The sequence below is a fragment of the Aethalodelphis obliquidens genome, unplaced genomic scaffold (assembly GCF_003676395.1).
Source record: "Aethalodelphis obliquidens isolate GAN/ISIS:26980383/991018 unplaced genomic scaffold, ASM367639v1 scaffold14, whole genome shotgun sequence".
Taxonomy (NCBI): domain Eukaryota; kingdom Metazoa; phylum Chordata; class Mammalia; order Artiodactyla; family Delphinidae; genus Aethalodelphis; species Aethalodelphis obliquidens.
In genome coordinates this window covers 37,769,008-37,793,024 of record NW_020837958.1, presented here as the reverse complement: position 1 = coordinate 37,793,024, position 24,017 = coordinate 37,769,008, and the positions used below count along the sequence as shown (strand labels likewise).

Here is a 24,017-nt window from a genome sequence, read left to right as displayed (position 1 = left end):
ACAATCTCCTTCACCCTGCTTTTTTTCAAATAAAAATTTATCTTGGAGTTTATCCCACATTAATATATTCACAGTTACATAGTATTGCAATGGAAAACCTACAATTTTTAATCAGTTGCCTATTGATGGAATTAAGACAATTTTTACAATATTTTACTGTTAAAAATTGTACTATAATAAGAAACAGTATAACCTTTCCTGTGTCTATAATTGTATGACTCTTAAAACCTGAATCACTAGCTCTATCCTGTACTGCTCTCTAGGCTTCTCAAAAGCCAGTAGCCTCAAGTCACTTGATCAACCTTTGGACAAGGGTTTATATCTTCTGCTTGTACAACTTCCTTAACAATGACCAGCCTACTATTAACAAAAAGACAAAAAGATCCTGTAATAAAGGAAGTCTGTTTAATTGAGCCCTTTCTTTCAGCACTTTTCTATTTCTTCCATCCTGGATTTTGTGTATAGCAACTACTTAGTCTTAAGTTCTTAATTGTTTATTTGTTCAATGCCTGGCTTCCCCCATTTGAATGTAAGCTTTATGAGCACAGGGACTTTGTTTTGTTCATTCCTCTCTCTAAGGGTCTATAACAATGCTTGTCTTGTAGTAATTAGTCAATAGTTGTTTTGAACAATTACTGGCTCTTGGGAAAGTTATTATAACATTATATTCATGGTATAGTAATATATATGCTGTAATAGAGTACATTAACATCCTTGTTAATATATCCCACCCCATCATACCAACCCTGTAAAATAAGCATATTATCTTTGTCTAAGCAATATGGAAATGGAAACTCAGAGAGTTTAATAAAATTGCTAGGCATCACAAACCAGAGAGTTCTAGTGCTGGGGTTCACTTAGGTCACTCAGAATCCAAAACGTTTGTGCTTTTCTCTACACAATCCTACATTCCTAGAGTACAGTTTTCCTTTCTTGAACTTCATCCAATTGCATCTGATGTTCTTTAGGGTCCCAAAGGACAGTGGAGTCAAGAAAGGTCAGTACCCTTGAGGAAGGGAAGGAAGAGGAGCTAAGGTGAGCCCAGAAACACCTGGGGGAAAATACAGATGCCAGCCCTTCACCTGGCCCTGAGGACAAAAGAGGCACAGCTAGGAATAGATCTCCTAAGTCAGGACTGGGAGCATGACCAACCCATCTAGTCTGCTCACTCACGCCTGACACAGAGAAGGCAGCAGTGACCTGGATTCAGGTCCAACTGCAACTGCACCTCAGATGGAACTCAAATCCACAATCTTAGGGCTGAAACATCACAACTCATCTCAGGACTTAATGAAGCTCAGGTTCTTTATGTCTTGGCACAGAAGGAATTCAGCAAGAGGCAAAGTGATAGGTAAGAAGTAGATTTATTAATATAAGATGCTTGTGGCAGGCAAGAGGGCTCTGCCCCCAGAACTAAGTGGACTACATTTTTATAATCAAAGGAAAAGTGGGGAGGGAGAGAAGACCACTTTCTTCCTCTTCCTTTGTAAAGATGTTTCAGGAAAATGGGGCACAAGAGGATGGTCATGTCCCAGGTCTCAGGCAAGTTCCTGGGATATGCCACCAAGTGAGGGTCCTTGGCTTCATGCAGGAAAGAATTCACGAGTGATCCATAGTAAAGTGAAAGCAGGTATATTGAGAGAGATACACATTCCATAGGCAGAATGAGGTCCAACTCAGAAGGTGAGAACGGTCCTGAAATATGGGGTGACTAGCTTTTATGGGCTGAGTAATTTCCTAGGCTAACAAGTGGGAGGATTGTTCCAACTATTTTGGAGAAGGAGCAGAGAATTCCAGGAGTTGGGTCATCACCCACTTTTTGGCATTTTACTGTTGGCCTCAGAACTGTCATAGTGCCTGTGGGGTGTCATTTAGCATATGCTAATGTAGTACAGTGAGCACATTGTAATACAGTACGGCTCAAGGTCCACTGGAAGTCGCATCTTCTGCCACCTCGGACCTGGTTGGTTCTAACCAGTTTTTGTCATAACCGATTTTTCTCAATGGCTGTGTTATTCTTTAAGGATTGTGCCCTGTTCCATTCCCTCCTGTCTCACAGCTGTTAATTGTTCATCCAGGGCAGGAAGTAAGACCTCCCTTGTTCCTCTTCTGGTCCTTCTGACAGCCGAACCAGAGTTCCTCAAACACCCAGGGGAGTTCATGAAGCATAGGTGTTAGGCAGAGCTGAACAAGGCAGATCTCCCTATTGGGCACAGGTAAGGCTCTTACCAAGGGATGAATCAACCAGGGGCCCCTCTCCAGATTCGGTTGCTCAACTAGACAAGGTTTGGCAGGGTTTGTCATGACACCTAATTCTATTCCTATGTCCACACTGGAAAGATCTTATCATTTTTCACCTTCCTGTGCCTCAGTTTCCACTTTCTGTGTCATAAGATAAGTGAGATCTGAGACCACAAGAAGATTGAGATTACCCAGGTTATTTTCCAGTTCTGACTCTAAAGCATTCTGGCTCAGAAAAATTCCAGTCTCTGCAGCTTTGACAGAACATATACCTCCTGAAGTCTTGACTATCCTCTAATTAACTCAGAGAAGACTTGCCTCACTGGAACATGCACAAGGTAGATCGCATCAAGTACGCTATTTCTTTAGGACAATTCTATGGGTGCAGAAAGCCTAGAAGAGAGGGTTCCTCCTCCTGGGACAGCTAATGATTAGCAGAAGAATGTTCTTCTGGAAGTTCTGGAGGGACTAGCAGGGAGCCTGAAATGTCTTTTGATTGTGTTATGTGGTTTTGCTTTTTTGTTTTTATTTGTTTCCTGCCTGAATGCTTAAAGGAAATTTTCCCTATCCTAAACATTTTTTTAAATAAATAGCACAAAGATCAAGACATATTGGTATATTTCCATTATTTTCAGTGTGTGTGTGTATTAAGGAATGCTTTCAGTTAAAAAAAAAAAAGTGATTTTTATTTTTTATAATATTTTCACAATTTCAATTTTATATTTTCATAATAATGTACACCCTAGATGTTCTGCACATCTTTAGCCAACTCCATTTTCATCCCTGTTGCTTAGAAAGCCATCAGAGAATTTATTAGGTGTCCCTACTCCTTATACATTCCCCCCAATAAGATACTGTATACTTACTGTATCAAGACCTTCATTGTGATTTAATATAATTGATTATTTAAATATCTCCTCCATTAGATTCTAAGCTTCAGGGAGAAATCAATCATCACATTGCCAGTACCTCAACAGAAGTGGAATAAATATTGAATTTTTTCATAGCGTTTAAGATTCCAGCTCTTATTTAATATAGTCCAGGTTAATTGTTTATTCATGAGTATTATCTTTCAAATATTCACTCTAATGTTCTTCTTATTTTTCACGGAATTTTTGTGGGAATAGGTTTCTTTTTTCCAATTTGTCTACTTTAGAAAGAGAAGTAGTTGGAATCTCCTGGGACACACTCACTATCTGCTTAGTTGTGCTACAGTACTCCTCTCAGATCTTAATTTTGAAAGCCAGTGGATATTCTGGGTCCTGACAATGAAATGTCAATTACAGCTTTGCTGGACTGAGGAGAAAGATCCTAAGGTTGTTACTTCATAATCTGATTAGGAAGAAGGAATAGGCATTATATGATATAAAATACTATACAGCTCTTACATTGAAAGGAGGGAAAAAAGTGCATTAAAACTACTACGTTCTTCCTATGCACCCCCTTGCCACTTTTTCTCCTATTTGAGTCACCTCAAAACAAAACATGAAAAAACATGACTTTTTCTACTAATATACACTCTCAAGTTATCTTAGGATTGAAGTCTTTAAATGTATACCAAAAAGGTAAGTACAGCTTTGGGCAGTAGATGGAGAAGATAAACACCATGAATCTTTGAAGAAGGGGGATATATAATAGGTATACATGGAAAATTTATACTGTTTTCCATCTAACTCCACTCCATCTCTGCAGGACACCTTTCATTTAACCCTGCTAAAAAGGTATTAAGTGTGCAGCAGAAAATGGGTGTGTGTAAATGATCCGAGTTGTTTTAGCAAATATGGTAACAAAGTGGAAAATGGATCACAAAGAATAAGAGTGGGGAACAATAAGCCATTTCCCATTTCAGAGCTCAGGCTCTGGCCTTTCTTCCTTGTGTCTTTATTCTTAGACAACACAAGGCCCTTTCTCTTGCAACTGAAATCCTGATCTTGCCTCTTTCCCTGACACTAAGAAGGAGTCTGAAACACAAATCCAGAATCTGACTCTTCCAATCGAGAATCTCTCTCTATGACCACAGCTCGGAATTCATTCCTATATCAATGGCTGAAGGAAACTGGACAAGAGTTAGTGAGTTTATCCTCATGAGTTTCTCTTCCCTACCTAGTGAAATACAGTCATTACTCTTCCTGATATTTTTAATCATCTACCTGGTCACCCTGCTGGGAAACAGCCTCATCATTCTGGTTGCCTTGGCTGACCCCATGCTGCACAGCCCCATGTACTTCTTCCTCAGGAACTTGTCTTTCATAGAGATTGGCTTCAACCTAGTCATTGTGCCCAAGATGCTGGGGACCCTGATTGCCCAGGACACAACCATCTCCTTTCTTGGCTGTGCCACTCAGATGTATTTCTTCTTCTTCTTTGGGGTTTTTGAATGTTTCCTCCTGGCCACAATGGCATATGACCGCTATGTAGCCATCTGCAATCCCTTGCACTACCCAGTCATCATGAACCCTGAGACATGGGCAAAACTGGCTGTTGCCTCCTGGTTTCCAGGCATTCCCATGGCTACTGTGCAGACCGCATGGCTCTTCAGCTTTCCATTCTGTGGCACCAAGGTGAATCACTTCTTCTGTGACAGCCCACCTGTGCTGAGGCTGCTCTGTGCACACACGGCACTGTTTGAGATCTATGCCATTGTTGGAACCATTCTGGTCGTCATGATACCCTGCTTGCTGATCCTATGTTCCTACACTTGCATCATTGCTGCCATCCTCAAGATTCCATCAGCTAAAGGGAAGCACAAAGCCTTCTCTACCTGCTCCTCCCACCTCCTTGTTGTCTCCCTTTTCTATGTATCTTTAAGCCTCATCTATTTCCACCCTAAGTCCAATAATTCTCCTGAGAGCAAGAAGGTGCTATCACTGTCCTATACTGTTATGACTCCCATTTTGAACCCCATAATTTACAGCCCGAGAAATAATGAGGTGAAGAATGCCCTTGTCCGGACCTTCTACAAGGCCCTAGGCCTTGGAGACTGCATCCCATAGACATTAAGAAAAAGACTAAAGTCTTTCGAATAGGGAACAATCAGTTTGATATTTAGAATTCCTCTGCCTCTGCCTATCTCCATTGTGATGAAACCCAGCTGCTGAAATGACTATTGGAAAGCTCAGTGAAAACAGCACAGAGGTAGTTTAGACCTGTCACCACCACCTGGAAACCTCCTCTGCCTGCCCATTATGGACTTACATTCTTTTTCTTATCATCATTTTAACACTTCTGTGGCCAAGTAATTCCAGATATTCACATTCCTGTGTGCACACTGTGAACAGTATGAAACTGCTTATAATCCTAACATGGGAACACACAGAATAAAAGAGGGCACAACCCATCAAAAATCACCTTGTGACTTTGTCTTCCTTTGGGCAAATCTGACTGCATTCATCAGATAGGAAACCCTATGAGTCCTCCCAATGCATAACTCTCCTCACTGCCTTATTTTAGTTCTCATGTCCTTGAGGGAGTATTAGTTCTTTCAAGCTCACTCATATGTATTGTATGGATATAGGAAAGTGGGTCAATAATTCCCATACCTATACCTTTATAAATCCAACAATGATTTATTCCTCATTCTATTCATCCCAGGAAGAATGACCTGAGCTTCCACAGGCTCTCTCTCTAGATTTGGGGTTTCAGTGGTTATTTGTTGAATGATCATTCTTAATCATTAACTTAGGTTCTTACACCTTGTTGAAGTAATATTATAAATTTCAATCACGATGCTGCTTTCATTAAGGATTAAAATGAATCCAGCTAACTCCAACATAGCTCTTCTTTAACCACAAAAAGATTCCTCGTTCTTTTTATAACTTCATAGTACTCTGCTTTGTAGATACACCATAGTTTATTTAATGAGTCTTTTACAATTAAAAGAAAAGCTTTATGCATGTGCCTTTTTATGCTTTTGCCAGTGTATCTGACATACGGAAATCTAGAAATTCGATTTATTGGGCCAAGTGTAAATACATATATAATGTTGCTATATTGGCACATTTCCCTCCAAATTGATTGTACCATTTTTTTTTTTAATTTATTTATTTTTGGCTGTGTTGGGTCTTTGTTTCTGCGCAAGGGCTTTCTCTAGTTGTGGCAAGTGGGGGCCACTCTTCATCGCGGTGCGTGGGCCTCTCACTGTCGCGGCCTCTCTTGTTGCGGAGCACAGGCTCCAGACGCGCAGGCTCAGTAGTTGTGGCTCACGGGCCTAGTTGCTCCGCGGCATGTGGGATCTTCCCAGACCAGGGCTCGAACCCGTGTCCCCTGCATTGGCAGGCAGACTCTCAACCACTGCGCCACCAGGGAAGCCCCTGATTGTACCATTTTATACTCTCAACAGCAATTTATGAGAGTTCTTGTTTCCTCACAGCCACATCAATAATATTTGTCATCAATCATTTGCAATTTTGCTTATATAATAGGTAAGGAAACATAATTAAATTTTAATTTGAATGAATAAATTTTGAAGAATACAGAGGGAATACGTGAGTAAATCAGAGAAAAGTCATGCATTTCATTTAGACTTCTGAGTTCATAGGTTAGATGATTAGCAGTTGGTGATGTCTTGGTACTCTATTTTCTCTACTCAAAATGTTCTTTTGACCTTCATTTTAGCCAAATCCATCTCATCTTTCATGGTCTACTGCAATTCCTCAGGCAGCATAAATTGCTCATCCTACATGCATCTATTCTAAGTTTGTCAATACCCAAGTTAAATTCTGTGTCTACTATCCTGTACTTATTTTTACATGTTTGTCTTCCCCCAATGTACCTGTAACTCTTTGAAAATGAATACTGCACAAATGTTTCTCTTTTACTACAGCATAGGCATTCCTGGAAACCTTATGTTCTGCAAAACTCACACTAAAATACTATGGAGAAATAAGGTTAAGGCAGATCACTGAAAATGTATGCAAATTTGAAGTCAGAGCATTAACAGAAAGAATAACTGGTACATGGAGAGACAACATAGACTGTCCAGGCATGCAGCTTAGAGAGGCTGGAGATTGCCACAGTAGATAGTCAACATGCACAAACAGTAGAATAAAATTGCCAACGATGGTTTATTGAGAAAAAGAGTATTTGGTGCTGAGACAATGCAGATGGATGTGATGCTGTAAACCAGTGGGGCAGCCCTTATATGGCCACAGGAGTCAGTACCACTTTCCAGGAGCCGCAAGCTACACAGAGCAAGGGGTGCCCCTTTCTGTGGATGAAGCCTAAGGTACAGGCATACTTTAAAAATTCTCTTAAAAACCACTAAGAGAGTTCCTGATGCCAAGGTCTCAGGACATTTACTTAGATATTGAAGGCTATCACTTTACTCAATCTATTCTGATTTGCTTTGCCCAATTAAAAGTTACATACAATGAAATTATTTTCCTTTTTTTCAATAGTATATGCAAGATAAATAAATGAATGGATAGTCTAGCTGAGAAACGATGATGACTTGGAATAGAGTGGTATTAGTAGAAATTAATTCAAAATATCTTTTACAGGAAGAATTGATAGGACTTGATGGTGGATTGCATGTGGAGAAATATACCACTCAAGAGAGGGGGGTTGATTCTAGAGCTAGACCAATTCCTATGGTAGAGCACAGGTGTTCTGAAAGTCTAGGGGAGATCCATAAAAGAGGTACAAGAGAGATTTTTTTTCCAGAAAAGTCAAGCCTGAAGCTTTTTCCTTCATATGCCTGTTATGAATCCCCTTTCACTTTTTAGGAACATCCACCCAAACATGCAGTAACTGATCTTTCCTTGTGACCAGATACTTTCATCATAGGCCAGGTTACCCCAGAATCGGATATGGAGCCAAGGATTCAAGTACAAGTTATATATTAAGGAGAAACCATTAAGCGAGTGGGGAAAGTGAAAGGGGAATGGAGAACAAGATAAGCAAAATAATTTCAGGGGAAATCCCAGTTCCCTTATGGATCTCCAGAGCATAAATAAATCAGAGTTTGTTCTGCTTCAGGTCATAGGAAGGAGGCCTTTTCATACTCCCAGTTGTAGGGAAGAGGGAGAACTAAAGCCAGGTCGCCAGTGCCCGGGGGCATTCTTCTGAAGGTCTCATTTACAAGCTATTAGAAGTTAGCTTGCAGAAGCTGACACAGAAGGTTGCACAGAGCTGGGCAAAATGACCCAAGGACAGCATCCATTACAATCTGCCCTTCAGACACGCTTTCCGTCATCTGAGTGTTTTGAGTCAACCAAAAACTCCAAGCTTTTAACCAGAACATTAAAAAATGACCACTAAAGAAATGGCCACTGAAACCCCAAATCTTTTTTTTTTAAACATCTTTATTGGAATATAATTGCTTTACAACAAACTGAATCAGTTATACATATACATATGTCCCCAGATCTCTTCCCTCTTGCATCTCTCTCTCTCCCACCCTCCCGATCCCACCCCTGTAGGTGGTCACAAAGCACTGAGCTGATCTCCCTGTGCTATGCGGCTGCTTCCCACTAGCTATCTATTTTACGTTTGGTAGTGTATATATGTCCATGCCACTCTCTCACTTTGTCCCAGCTTACCCTTCCCCCTCCCCATATCCTCAAGTCCATTCTCTAGTAGGTCTGCATCTTTATTCCCGTCTACTAGGTCCATCCACCTCACTACAAATAACTCAGTTTCGTTCCTTTTTATGACTGAGTAATATTCCATTGTATATATGTGCCACATCTTCTGTATCCATTCATCTGTTGATGGACACTTAGGTTGCTTCCATGTCCTGGCTATTGTAAATAGAGCTGCAATGAATATTTTGGTATATGACTCTTTTTGAATTATGGTTTTCTCAGGGTATATGCCCAGTAGTGGGATTGCTGGGTCATATGGTAGTTCTATTTTTAGTTTTTTAAGGAACCTCCATCCTGTTCTCCATAGTGGCTGTATCAATTTACATTCCCAACAACAGTGCAAGAGGGTTCCCTTTTCTCCACACTCCCTCCAGCATTTATTGTTTGTAGATTTTTTGCTGATGGCCGTTCTGACCAGTGTGAGATGATATCTCATTGTAGTTTTGATTTGCATTTCTCTAATGATGAATGATGTTGAGCATTCTTTCATGTGTCTGTTGGCAATCTGTGTATCTTCTTTGGAGAAATGTCTAGGTCTTCTGCCCATTTTTGGATTGGGTTGTTTGTTTTTTTGATATTGAGTTGCATGAGCTGCTTGTATATTTTGGAGATTAATCCTTTGTCAGTTGCTTCGTTTGCAAATATTATCTCACATTCTGAGGGTTGTCTTTTCATCTCGTTTATGGTTTCCTTTGCTGTGCAAAAGCTTTGAAGTTTCATTAGGTGCCATTTGTTTATTTTTGTTTTTATTTCCATTTCTCTAGGAGGTGGGTCAAAAAGGATCTTGCTGTGATTTACATCATAGTGTGTTCTGCCTGTATTTTCCTCTAAGAGTTCTATAGTGATTGGCCTTACATTTAGGTCTTTAATCCATTTTGAGTTTATTTTTGTGTATGGTATTAGGAAGTTTTCTAATTTCATTCTTATGAAATTAGAACACTCCCTAACCACTTATTGAAGAGGCTGTATGTACTCCATTGTATATTCTTGCCTCCTTTGTCAAAGATAAGTTGACCATATGTGCGTGGGTTTATCTCTGGGCTTTCTATCCTGTTCCATTGATCTGTATTGCTGTTTTCGTGCCAGTACCATACTGTCTTGATTACTGTAGCCTTGTAGTATAGTCTGAAGTCCGGGAGCCTGATTCCTCCGGCTCCGTTTTTCTTTCTCAAGATTGCTTTGGCTATTCGGGGTCTTTTGTGTTTCCATACAAACTGAAGTTTTTTGCTCTAGTTCTGTGAAAAATGCCAGTGGTAGTTTGATAGGGATTGCATTGAATCTGTAGATTGCTTTGGGTAGTAGAGTCATTTTCACAATGTTGATTCTTCCAGTCCAAGAACATGGTATATCTCTCCATCTGTTTATATCATCTTTAATTTCTTTCATCAGTGTCTTATAGTTTTCTGCATACAGGTCTTTTATCTCCTTAGGTAGGTTTATTCCTAGATATTTTATTCTTTTTGTTGCAATGGTAAATGGGAGTGTTTTCTTAATTTCACTTACAGATTTTTCATCATTATTGTATAGGAATGCAAAAGATTTCTGTGCATCAATTTTGTATCCTGCTACTTTACCAAATTCATTGATTAGCTCTAGTAGTTTTCTGGTAGCATCTTTAGGATTCTCTATCTATAGTATCATGCCATCTGCAAACAGTGACAATTTTAATTCTTTTTTTATGATTTGGATTCCTTTTGTTTCTTTTTATTCTCTGATTGCTGTGGCTAAAACTTCCAAAACTATATTGAATAATAGTGGTGAGAGTGGACAACCTTGTCTTGTTCCTGATCTTAGAGGAAATGGTTTCATTTTTCACCACGGAGAACAATGTTGGCTGTGGGTTTGTCATATATGGCCTTTATTATGTTGAGGTAGGTTACCTCTATGTCTACTTTCTGGAGAGTTTTTATCATAAATGGTGTTGAATTTGTCAAAAGCTTTTTCTGCATCTATTGAGATGATCATATGGTTTTTATTCTTCAATTTGTTAGTATGGTGTATCACACTGATTAGCGTATATTGAAGAATCCTTGTATTCCTGGGATAAACCCCACTTGATCTTGATGTATGATCCTTTCAGTGTGCTGTTGGATTCTGTTTGCTAGTATTTTGTTGAGGATTTTCTCATCTATGATTATCAGTGATAATGATTATCAGGCCAGTGTGACTTTGCAACAGACAGGCGCGCCGTGCGTTCTCCCCGGGAAGTTGTCCCTGGATCCCGGGACCCTGGCAGTGGCGGGCTGCACAGGCTCCCGGGAGCGGAGGTGTGGAGAGTGACCTGTGCTCGCACACAGGCTTCTTGGTGGCTGCAACAGTAGCCTTAGCGTTTCATGCCAGTCTCTGGGGTCCGCGCTAATAGCCACGGCTCGCGCCTGTCTTTGGAGCTCGTTTAAGCGGCGCTCTTAATCCCCTCTCCTCGCGTACCACGAAACCAAGAGGCAAGAAAAAGCCTCTTGCCTCTTCGGCAGGTCTAGACCTTTTCCCGGACTCCCTCTCGGCTAGCCGTGGTGCACTAGCCCCCTTCAGGCTGTGTTCACGCCGCCAACCCCAGTCCTCTCCCTGCACTCCGACCTCCGAAGCCCGAGCCTCAGCTCCCAGACCCCGCCCGTCCCGGCGGGTGAGCAGACAAGCCTCTCGGGCTGGTGAGTGCTGGTTGGCACCGATCCTCTGTGCGGGAATCTCTCCGCTTTGCCCTCCACACCCCTGTTGCTGCGCTCTCCCCCGTGGCTCTGAAGCTTCCTCCCTATGCCTCCCACAGTCTCCGCCCGCGAAGGGGCTTCCTAGTGTGTGGAGACCTTTCCTCCTTCACAGCTCCCTCCCAGAGGTGCAGGTCCCGTCCCTATTCTTTTGTCTCTGTTGTTTCTTTTTTCTTTTGCCCTACCCAGGTACGTGGGGAGTTTCCTGCCTTTTGGGAGGTCTGAGGTCTTCTGCCAGCGTTCAGTAGGTGTTCTGTAGGAGTTGTGCCACATGTAGATGTATTTCTGGTGTATCTGTGGGGAGGAAGGTGATCTCCACCTTCTACTTCTCTGCCATCTTGAAGGTCCCTCTGCTTGGCTCTTTTACCCAGACGTTAATCAATCACACATTTAGAGGGGATTCCATGGTAACCATTCTACAGTTACCATGAACATAGGTCCAGGAACAACACACCTCAGATTGACTTTGCAGGGGAAGACCTCCCCAGTGAAGAGATATCTAGTAACCAAAGTTCTTATTTCTTTCATTCATGCATTCATGCATCCATGGAATCATTTTAAAAGTATTTATTGAACTCTTATTTCATTTTATCTTACCATTTTATCAGAGCAATGACTGACACATAATGTGTTTTAATACACACTTTTGCATTTGCTACTATCCTTTTAAAATTACTGGAACTGCACTACAATAGACAAACTCTAATCTGGGGTAGGAGGATCAGAGAAAACCGTCATTCAAACAACATGTGCTAGATGAGGTGATGTAGACAAGGACAAAAAATTAATAGTTGAAATCGGTGACTTGGCTGTCATTGATGATCTAGATGAGAGCTACTTCAGTAACAGCAGAAAAAATAAGAAAATGTAAGAAGAAAGTACAAACACTACCTTAAATATTGCCATTACCGATAGTTGCCATCTCCACCTTCCAAATTCTGGAATCCTAAGCAAATAAAGTGATGGCTGTTTTAAGGCACAGAGTTTTTAGATGGTTTGTTATGCAGCAATGGATAACTGAAACTCTTGAGAGAATTGTGCTCCATCACATTCAAATAGATTCCTGTGCGGCTTATTCACATTACCAATAAAAACTACTACCCACCCTGGTGGCGCAGTGGTTGAGAGTCCGCCTGCCGATGCAGGGGACACGGGTTCGTGCCCGGTCGGGGAAGATCCCACATGCCGCGGAGCGGCTGGGCCCGTGAGCCATGGCCGCTGAGCCTGCGCGTCCGGAGCCTGTGCTCCGCAACGGGAGAGGCCACAGCAGTGAGAGGCCCGCGTACCGCAAAAAACAAACAAACAAACAAAAACAAAAACAAAACCTACTACCTCTCCTGCTATGGAGGGAGAGGGGGAATAAAGGGCCAAGAAGCTTCTAAAGAATCATAATAAAGATGATGTATCAGTCAGGGTTTGTAGTTGCAAGTAACAGAAACTGATTATGCATGATTTAAGCTAAAAGGAAAAATACTGAATAATAGTAATTCCGATTCTGCAGCCAGAACCACGGGCCAAATTCATTAACACAAATTCATTAACACGATGTCAGCTAAGGACATCACTGCCATTTAGCACTAGGTGGCGCAGTTTACACTGCCAACACCCTCAGCACAGGCCCTGCTGCTGGAGCTGCTAATTCCCTGAACCTGGAAATTGGAATGTTGCTGCTCTCTCTACCGCTGACAAAAAAAAGAGAAGAAATTGCTGACACTACCTCAGCCAGGTGACCAAGGTTAACATAAATAGTGTTAAGTCCTGTTGTTAGTATGTTCCCTTGAGATGATATGATGGAAATAGCACTTTATGATCGGAAGATCCCTCAAACCCATAACCTCAGTCTAATCATGAGAAAAACAGACAAATTCTCATACATGGGCTTCCTATAAAATATACAACCTGTACTCCTCAAAACTGTAAAGGTCATCAAAAACAAGTCTCAAAAACTGTCACAGCCAGGAGGAGCCTAAGGAGACAAAACCTAAGCAAATTCAAACAAAGTATAAAGTTTAGTTAATAATAAGGTATTAATCTTATTTTCTTAATTGTAGCAGATGTGCCATAATAATGTAAATAATAATAATAACAATGTAAGTCGATAGTGGGAAAAGGGGGGTAATATCAGAACTCAATGTACTATATCTTCTTAATTTTTCTGTACATCTAAACCTGACCTAAAAAATAAAGTCTGTTTTTTTAAAAAGAAACTTTTTGGTGTCCTTGCTTTTTCACGTCACTAGCTCTTAATTCAAAGTCTAGACTAGGTATATCTAATTGATCGAGTCCTAGCTGCAGTGCAGACAAAGGAAGTTAATATTAGATATATTCAGTTTCCATGGATGGAGACAGGCTCCAACTCCCTCACAAGACTCAACAGAAGATTATAATTTTAGACAGTGTATTCAAAGGATCAGAAGCCAAAAACTGACAAATGTCCATAACACATGGCCCATGAAACCAAATCACCCCTATTCATATCTTGACTATCTACAAATTCCAGACTGACCAATGCAACTCACAATCTACACAACACAATATTCTGAGGATGTGCAGAACACAGAACATTGGGTGAAGAAATACAATAGCTTAGCATATGGAATGCTTCCACTGGTCGTTAAGACAGTCTTCATTTGATTGCGTTTACTAATATATTTTCAATTGCTAGTACAGTATTTGCCACATATTAAATTCTCAATAAAAATTGGCTGAATGAATATATAAGTGGTCTAGGAAAAGTGTTGGCTTAACTCAGGTCAAGTTTTCTCTATATTTTTTTCTTAAATACAGAGAAGATCTGGATTTCACAATGATAGAAGAGAATGGAGTTTGTAGCAAACAAGTCTATGCATCTTAAGGATCTAATCCCAGATGGCTTTACAATGAAAGTCATATATTGAGAGAAACCTTTAAAATTGTGCCATTAAAAAATAGCTGGACTTTAGTGAGGTGACTGCAAAATGAAAAGAGCCCTTCTTCAATTAGAAAGCAGTGTCTAGGCCTCTGTGGACCTTTGAAGACACATGGTCAGAAACCTCATATCTATAAGGTATGAGAGGAAGGCTGGTCATTCCGCTTCATACTTGGCACCCTTTCCATTTCCCTGAAATCTTAATTAGCTAAAGACTGTGTTTGAGCCTGTTTACTGGCAATACTCACAAGTTAAAATTTTTATTTTGCATAGCTATTAACTGACTTTTATAAAGGTCAACCCCATCACAAACAATTCATGGCACACACCATACTCCCAATCTTGGAAAATATCATTCCACAATTCTGGCACATCTTACTAATGACCCTCTAAATCTTGAAGCGTTGAGTGAGTAGCAGTGGGACAAGTACGAAGTGATCTGAGCTTGAAGCTCAGCTTTGCTATCTTTTAGTTTCCATAAAGTTGGGGATGATAATCTCTTCCTTATAGTGTTGTGGTGATGAGTGAGATGACATTTATAATTTGCTTATGATAGTCATGAGTACAGAAGAGGTTGGTTAAAACAAACAAAAATCTGGTTCCTATCTTGTTTGATCTAGATTTAAAGCTCCCTTCCTGGTAGACAGTCCCTGGTTTACTAGTTTGAGTTCTTCCTCTGGGGCTCAGTCCTAGACTCCTCCTCCTTCTACTGTTTTCTCTCCTTCTCCCTGCAGTCTCATTCTCCCCCTGCCCCCCCCCATAGTATCGAGTACCATCTACCCGTTACTGACACAAATTTTACAAATCTGGCCCCATACACCTCTAAGCTCTCACTTACGTCCAATTTGACAATGCTTCTTAGATGTCACAAAGTATCTCATACGTAACAAGCCAAAACTGGACTCATGATCTTTTGCAAGATTTTCTACCGCGATGCAAAATTGAATAAATGAGTGAATGAGTGAATGAGCAAGTCAGTGAAAAACATGTTAAACCATGTTATATACAAGACCATGTCTTTTCAAAATTACTTCACTGTTTTTTGATTCCAAGAAAATGGAGGAGGAGGGTGGGTGGAGTGAGAAGGTAAAAAAATTTTGGCCAGTTCTCCTAGATGGGGATGGAGGAGGCCACAGAAGTTTGACAAGGCCTTTTCCCACCTACCCTAAGCATGACCCTTGGTTGCTGGCCCTAGGGTTGGACTCACGTCTATGAAGCGGGCGGGGCCTGGGAAAGGGGCGGGATGGGCAGAAGCCCCACCCCGTCTACTTTACAAACTTGGGCCGCGGGGGCTTCTGGGGGCTTCCACGGATGGTGCGCGTGCGCGGGAGTGCGCTGGCCTGCGTCTTGGTATTTAGTAGATACTGAGCTGGCGCTGGCGTGTAAGGGACAGGTATGGCCCGCGCTGCTTAGTTGTGGCGTGATTACTAACGCAAGCTCCCTCCCCGGGCTGGGAGGGCGACTTCTGCGGCTCCTCTGAACTGGCTCCTGGGTGTGACTGAACCCATCCCTGGCTAGGAGCGGTTGTTTGCAGGTATCACGCGGGTCAGCGGGCGGTGAGGACGCGGGTGCGTGGAATTGGGAATCCTGCTTGAGGGCGTCCACGCGGTCTCCTCGGCTTGTTCGCTGTTACCTGGATTCCAACTCTGTGCCCTGCAGTCTCTGCGGGAGAAGCTGGAGGAGGGCGCGAGCTGACAGAGGTGGAGGCGTGGGCTGTGGTGGGAAGTTAGTGCGTGAGAGAGGAGAGGTAAAGAGGGCTGGGGTGGGAAACAGGACGGTTAGGTTCCAGATCCAGGTCTGCCGTCTCCTTTTCCATTCTGGGATGGGGGCAGTCTCCAGGCGTTTAATCTGGTAAATACATCTTGCTCAGCTGGTTTTGGAATGACTGATATGGATTCCCGATCCAGTGTGACTGGGTCAATCGACTGGAAAAGAAAATGGAGAAAAGTTCATACCAACTTGCCGTGCTGTCCCACTCATTCCTGGCCACTCCCTAAAACCTCTTTATTTCAGATGCTCATTTGCACACTGCTCTATGCTACTTTTTAGAAGCTAATCTCGGAAGGCGAAAGATTCTCCTTACCTCAGGCTACTGCTCTGCCTATGACCTATTTGATTAAAACAACCCTTTTTCACAGATACTACCTTTTCCCCATAATTAGTGCCTGTTCAAGTTCCTTGACGCTGTAAAATCCTATGAACTTGTGTCAGCTGGTTATTTGATCTAACTCTCCAGATTCCTGCCACCTGCGCCTTACTGAGCCCTTCCTTCCATTGGTATTGGCTCAGCGTCTTAAATCTTCATTCTGAGTCCTACCATCATCCTTAAAGGTGTCTGTTTAGTACTTTAGAAGTACTTTAGAGTTTAAACTTTAACAGTTCGTGACTTTGTTTATTCCATTGGTGGTCACTTACAGACCACTTAAGCTATTCTCAGTCACAGTCATACCTTGGACCATTTATCATCCAGACTGTTCCTCCTTCGAAATCTTAAGTGCTAGCATATCATCCTGAACATCTCTAACCTGTCCTCCTAGCTCTATAATTATTTATACTGGGTAATTTATTAATTTTTAACCTATAAACTCCTAGTATATTTTGTTGCTTTTTCTCACTTTGAGTTGAACGTTTAATTCATCTCATTCTTGTTTAATTTTATATATATAAGGCTTTGCTATTGCCTAACAGTAGAACTTGAGCTGTTAGATTTTGAAGTGCAGTGTTTTTATTGTTTTTAATTTGAGTTGTTTTCCAGAAGCAAAAGTTAAATTTCAAAGTAGTTGAGATTTTTTTCTATTTCTACTTGATGTTAAGATCTAGTTTTCATTCTGGTAATAAATGTGGTTTGTACCACTTTTATTTACTTTTTATTTATTGAGTTCTTTGGTAGCTTAGTAAATAGCAGCTTAGTGCTTGCATAGAAACTACATTCTATATGGTTTTATATATCAGGCTAAGCATGTTATTCATGTCCTCTATACTATCAATTTTAGCTTACTTGTTAAGGACTGAGAAAGTTGCCTTAGTCTCCCATTTCTGTGGTGGTATTGTTGCTTGCATCTCTTGTTTTCTGAGAGTTTTGCTATAAATATATTTCATTGTGTTATTTGATACACTTAGTAGCAGTCATATTTCATTATGAGTTGTACCTTCAATCATTTAAAGTTTCCTCTTTGTCTCATTTTATTCATTTGTGCTTTTAATTCAATATACATCTTAATTCAGTATATCCCTGCATATTATTGTTGTTTACATTTGTTTGTTATTTTTTCTATCATCCCTTTAAGCTTTGGAGTTCTTTTGTTTTGGATGTCTCTTAATTTTTTACATAGTTGAGTTTAAATTTATTTGTTAATTTAACAAATTTATTGTCACAATGCTCTATGCTACTTTTTAGAAGCTAATCTCGGAAGGCGAAAGATTCTCCTTACCTCAGGCATTTATTGTTACAATGGATATTCTTGTTGTTAAATCTGCTTTTTTTTTTTTTAATGCTTACTTGGTTTTTTGTTTTGTTTTTAACATGTGATCTGTGAACGTGTTTTTCTTCTTTCTCCCTGTATGTTAATTCTGAAAGTATCTGGGCCCATAGTTCATTGTTCTGCTGGAACTCAGTGAGTGATACCTCTTAAGCACTTCGGAACTTTCTTTTTTCTTTCTTTTTTTTTTTTTTTTTGGTAATGAACGTGTACTTTCCTCAAGCTTTGGAGAAGGTTTGTGTTGGATCTCAGAATGTTCCTTCAGTTGTTCCACTTTGCCCTGTGTCCCCATGTAATGGGGATACTAATGAGTATATAGATGGCATCAATACATTTCTACAAGACAAAGTGAAAATATAGTTTACAGAAGCAGTGTAGAAAAGGTCACAACTTAGAATATGCTAGGAGGTGACCACAGTGGAGGTGGAAACCCATCTGCCTATGAGAATCTTAAGCTGTTTCAACAGAGTATGGCAGTGAGGGTTAAATAGAACATAGGAATTGAGTGAAGGGTTACATGTGAAACATCTATTCCAGTCATCTCCCCAACCTCCCAGCCCTCTTCCCACCTACACAGAGAAGCAGTTTAGCTCCAGTGCCTTCCTCCCACAAAAAGTTCTTCCCTAAATAAACTATCTGAGGAGAAGGAAGGCTTTTAGGTTAGGTGTTGACATTTCATAGTAAAACCTTTTCACTCTGTTGTGTGGGGAGCCCACAACTTGACAGCCTGCTCCTCCACTCACCCTAAATCAAAGTCTGCCAATGTGTGTGTCTCACTGATATTCACATGGCTCTTGGTAAGTCTCCCATTCAGGGTAGACACCCATTAGGAAACCAATCTACTGATACAGAAGAAGTAGAAATTCATATGATGATCTGGAATAATCAACCTAACACTTGATTCTTAAATATGAGCAGAAAACTAGGGAATACCAGATGTCTAAAAACCAAGATAAATAGAAACCCTGACCACAGAATCAAAGAGAATTTAGGAAACAGAAAACTCAAATTAGAATCTTCAGAGAAATTTGAAACGATATTGTAACTGTACAAGCACAATGCTATGGAAAAAGAACCACTGGCCTAGAGGCTTATAATAAAAATGACTCCCGAATGGTAAATTGCACCTGGACTGAGGGAACTGTAAATCAGATAGAAAGCTGGATCTGAACTTCCCTGAACGTAGTGACTCATAATCTGGCACACTCTTTGGGGAACCCTGAGAGCTGCACTCGTAGAGTTGTTAGATATCAGCTCCTGTAGAAGGCTTTTCAGTCAAGATGCTTTCTGCCCAACCTACATGGTCCACATTTCCTTGCACTTGAGCTATACTCTGTGAGAATTGCCACTGAAGAAAAATTCCCGTTACTCACTCCTCTGTTAGCAAGCTTTGTTTTCTGTCCAATAGCCTTCTTAGTAACCTAAGTGCCAAATATGACCTGTGGTAGTCCTGCAACGTTTAAATGTTTTATTGAGCCTAAGACCTCCCTGATTGATGGGCATTGCAGACTGGCTCATAGCAAATCCTAACAAATTAAAACTTTTGATCGTTATAGTCTGGGAATGCACTTTTTGACCTATCCATGTTCATTATCTGTAGGTCATATTTATGTCTTTTTTTTCAGTCTCTTGGGTGCCTGAATATTGGCTCTGCGTCTGAAGCTCCTGAAACTTTTCTCACTGCATATATATGTATATAGTACACAAGTGCTTAGCCCAAGCATGAGAATTATTGGAATCCTCTGATAAGACAAATTGGAACTGCAGTGGGAGCTCTGTGTAGGAAGATGCAGCCTTTGAACAAGTTGACGGCTATCTCAAAACCTCAAAACCTGGCTCCTCACGAACAAAGTGAGGTCCTGAGAGCAGATGTGTCTTGGCAGCCGGAATCCATCCCAGTCGTGGAGACAGATGACTGTGAAGCCTCTCGTCTAAAGTTTAGACATTTCCAGTATTTGGAAGTGTCTGGGCCTCATGAAGCCCTGAGTCAACTCTGGGAGCTCTGTCTTCAGTGGCTGAGACCAGAAATTCATACAAAGAAGCAGATCCTAGAGCTATTGGTACTGGAACAATTCCTGACAATTCTCCCTGAAGAAGTCAGGACTTGGGTGAATTTACAACATCCAAAGAACAGCAAAGAAGTGGTGAGCCTGATAGAGGATGTGATTGATATGCTTAAGGATGAAGGTGAGAATATAGAAAATTGGAGGTAGAATAGTTGACCCTTCCCATATGAAGAAAAATTATCTTTTAAAAAAATTTTTTTACGGATGCATAGTTGATGTACAGTATTTATGTGTTACAGGTATATAACATAGTGATTCATAATTTTTAAAGGTTATTCTCCATTTATAGTCATAAAATATTGGCTATATTCCCTGTGTTGTACCATATATCCTTATAGCTTATTTTATACATAATATTTTATACTTCTTAATCCTCTATCCCTATATTGTCCCTCCCCCCTTCCCTTTTCCCACCGGTAACCACTAGTTTGTTCTCCCATATCTGTGAATGTTTCTTTTTTGTTACATTCACTAGTTCTTTTTTTTTTGATTCCACATGTAAGTGATATCATAGAGTATTTGTCTTCCTCTATCTGACTCATTTCACTTAGCATAAGAACTTTTTCTGAAGCTAGAAGATGTCAAGGGCTAGATCATGAAGAACTTTATTATACTAGGAAGGCTGAACTGAGATCTCAGAGATTGAGTAGGGGAGTAAAATAATTTGATTTACCTTTCAAAAATACTGTGTTGCCTTCAGTGTAGAGCAGAGATCAGCAAACTATGACCATAGGCCAAATATTTTTGGAAATAAAGTTTTATTGGAACACAGCCACACCCCATACATTTACATTTTGTCTACAGCTGCTTTCATACTATGACTAGACTTGATTAGTTATAGCAGAGACTGTATTGCCTGCAAAGCCTAAATAAAATATTTACAATCTGGATCTTTACAGAAAAAGTTTATCAACTTCTGCAGTAAAGGATAGCCCTGAGAGCTATGAAAATAGGAAAACCAATTAGGAAGTATTGTAGTAGATCAGGTGTTAGAGAATGAGGAAGCATTTGGGAAAACAGAGGAGTTTGAACCTAAAGGGTTTACATATTAGGTGTGAATGGGACAAATGTTCTGGCTTGCATGAATGCAGTGTAAGTAACAGTTTTTGTTGGAGAGGAGATTGATATATTAATTATGTGGCATGTTGAACTTGAGGTCTTTGTGGGACAACCACAGTGAATAATCTAATATATAGTTAAAAATATGGCTTTAGTGTTCAGAAGTATACAATTTCTGTTGCTGCTGTAACACATTACCATAAACTTTGTTGCTTAAAACAATATGAATGTATAGTCCTACAGGTTTGTAGATCAGTGGGTCTCTCTGGGCTAAAATCAAGAAAGAAAAATATGGAAACTTATAGGTATGAACGGAAGTAGGAAAAATACAAATCCTTAGGAAGAACCAGTATTTAAGAGCTGGCATAGATCTAACTACCAATTATAGAAAATAGAGAATAGAGGAACATGTTAAGCTACACCATGGGAATGCCATTACTAAAATCCAATCTGTGGGAAACTGCAAGACACTCCAGTTTCTAAAACAAAATAATTGTAAGGGAGTAGGGAGGGGCTATGGAAGAGGGATTTAGAGATTAAAAGAAACATAAAACATGTGTAATTGATCATGTGAATGTGTGGACCTTATAAGACATGAGGCAACTGACTGGATATTTGACTAGGCATTATTGATTAGAGACAGTGATGATACTGGTATTGGGATTATATTTAGTCCTTAGCCAAAAAGGAAATAAAATGAAGTACTGAGCAAAATAAGAAAACTCAGGGAAGCAAGCTAGAAAGGAGTAATCTAGAAAGCAAGGAACCAGGAAAGATTGGCATCTTGAGCTAAGAAAAAAGAAATCTTTAAGAAGGGAGTGTTCAACAATGTTGCAACAAAAAGGTCCTGTTAAGATGAGTATTGAAAATAATTTATTGAAATTGTTGATTAGATCAGTGGTCTAACATGGGTCTCCCTGGGCTAAAATCAAGACACCAGCAGGAATTCATTTCTTTCTGGGCCTCAGGCTCCCTTTCCCCCAACTTCAAAGCTGGCGATGGTGAGCCAAGTCCTTTTCACACTGCCATCTCTCTGACACTATTGTCATGGTGTGTGCTGGCATACATGCACATGCTCACACTCACTCTTTCACTCTCTCTGTCTCACTGACCACAGCTGGGAAAAGTTCTCCACTTTTCAAGATTAATGTAATTGGATTGAGACCACCCAGATAATCCAGGATGATTTTTTTTTTTTAATTTTAATTTTTTGGCTGCGTCGGGTCTTTGTTGCTGCACACGGCCTTTCTCTAGTTGCAGCGAGCAGGGGCTACTCTTCGTTGCGGTGCTCGGGCTTCTCATTGCGGTGGCTTCTCTTGTTGCAGAGCACAGACTCTAGGTGTGTGGGCTGCAGTAGTTGCAGCACGTGGGCTGAGTAGTTGTGGCTTGCGGGCCCTAGAGTGCACGGGCTTCAGTAGTTGTGGCGTGCGGGCTTAGTTGCTCTGCGGCATGTGGGATCTTCCCGGACCAGGGATCAAACCCGTGTCCCATGCATTGGCAGGTGGATTCTTAACCACTGCACCGCCAGGGAAGTCCCCAGGATGATTTATTCATCTCAAGGATCTTTAACTTTAATATTGCTGAGTCCCTTTTTTTTTGGCTGTGCCATGAGGCTTGCGGGATCTTAGTTCCCCGACCAGAGATTGAACCCCGGCCCTGGCAGTGAAAGTGCTGAGTCTTAACCACTGGACCTCCCTTTTGCCATGTATCCAAGGATTAGGGCATGGACATTTCAGGGGGCTATTCTGACTATCACATGGGTCAGAAAAATATGAAGTATGAGGTGGGAATGTGATAGTCATTATAGACTATTCTTGAGAAGTTTGGGAAGAAAATGAGAGGTTTCAGGGTAATACAGGACCGAGAAAGGCTTTTGTTTTCTTTTAACGTGCCATGGATCCCTGAAGAACCCACTTAAAGGGTTTGCCCATATTTTACCTACCTTAGACCTCTCAGGGCTGAAGTGGCTACCTGGCTAGCACTTGTCAGAAACATTTAATGAAGAATGTATTAGCCACTGCTACCTGGGACAGCAAACAAACAGTTGGGACAAACATAGACTAAACAAAAAGATGGGAGGAAAGGTGCTTTAGAGAGTAAGGGATTTGAAAGCTCCTACATATTCTTAGAGATCTAGAAGGCTGGGTACATGTTCAGAAAGACCTGAGAATTCCCTGATTCTCACCTCTGGCTGGTCTTCAGGCTCTGCTCGAGCAGGAAATGAAGACTAAGGCAGGGGTGAAAACTATCTGGCTAAGTATTGAAGGCATTTTCTGATGCAGACAGCCCATCTGCAAAGGCTAGGAAATGATTTTTGTTTTTCTGGTTTCAAGCATTCAAGGAAATCTCTGGAATTGCTAGCTAACCACTAAGTTAAGGAAACCGACTTAAGTGGGCACACACAACAAAGAATATAGACTTTATAAATTCAAAAAAAGGTTGAAAACATCAACAACATTGATAAAAGTTTAGCTACAATGACCAAGCAAAAAAAGAGACGACCAAAATAAAATCAGGAATAAAGGTAGGGGTATTACTACTGACCTTGCATAAATCAAGAAGATTATCAGAGAATACTGTGAAAACTTAGATGAAATAGAAAAACTCCCAAACTACCAAAAGTGACTCAACTCATCTGTAACAACTAAAGAGACTGAATCAGTAATTTTTAAAATTTCAACAAAGTAAACCCAAGGACAACATGGCTTCACTGGTGAATTCTACCAAACATTAAAACAATAATTAACACCAAACTTTCTCAGACTCTTCTAAAAAACAGAAAAGGCAGGAATACTTCCTAACCTATTCTATGTTGGGAGTTTTAATCTGATGCCAAAGCCAGAGAGAGACATCACAAGAAAAGAAAACTAGTGAACCAAACCCAGCAGCATATTAAGAGGATTATACACCATGACCATGTGGGATTTATCCCAGAAATACAAGGATGGTTCAAATGTGAAAATCAACATTATACACCATAC

General features: G+C 40.6%; 2 protein-coding genes across 8 annotated transcripts in view; both read left to right on the top strand.

Moving 5' to 3' along the window:
* ZNF215 (zinc finger protein 215) overlaps positions 1–24,017 on the top strand; it is a 152,024-nt gene that overhangs the window by 112,276 nt on the left and 15,731 nt on the right. For 2 of the 7 annotated variants that reach the window (XM_027115505.1, XM_027115507.1), the window contains exon 3: positions 19,537–20,098. The exons of 2 other annotated variants lie outside the window; for them this stretch is intronic. In XM_027115505.1, the coding sequence (XP_026971306.1) occupies positions 19,699–20,098 (400 nt within the window). In that variant the 5' untranslated portion in view covers positions 19,537–19,698. Of the gene's footprint in view, positions 1–15,727; positions 15,967–19,536; positions 20,099–24,017 lie in introns of those variants that run through there. 3 more of the 7 variants (XM_027115508.1, XM_027115506.1, XM_027115510.1) reach the window with 3 other exon arrangements.
* On the top strand, positions 4,222–5,905 carry OR10A5 (olfactory receptor family 10 subfamily A member 5). The gene has a single exon (XM_027115513.1). It carries the CDS (start codon positions 4,284–4,286, stop codon positions 5,232–5,234), a length of 951 nt encoding a protein of 316 aa, XP_026971314.1. The 5' UTR covers positions 4,222–4,283; the 3' UTR covers positions 5,235–5,905.

Bases quoted from the DNA above. Each gene is read 5' to 3' on its own strand.
- OR10A5 (XM_027115513.1), top strand. From the start codon at position 4,284: ATGGCTGAAGGAAACTGGACAAGAGTTAGTGAGTTTATCCTCATGAGT.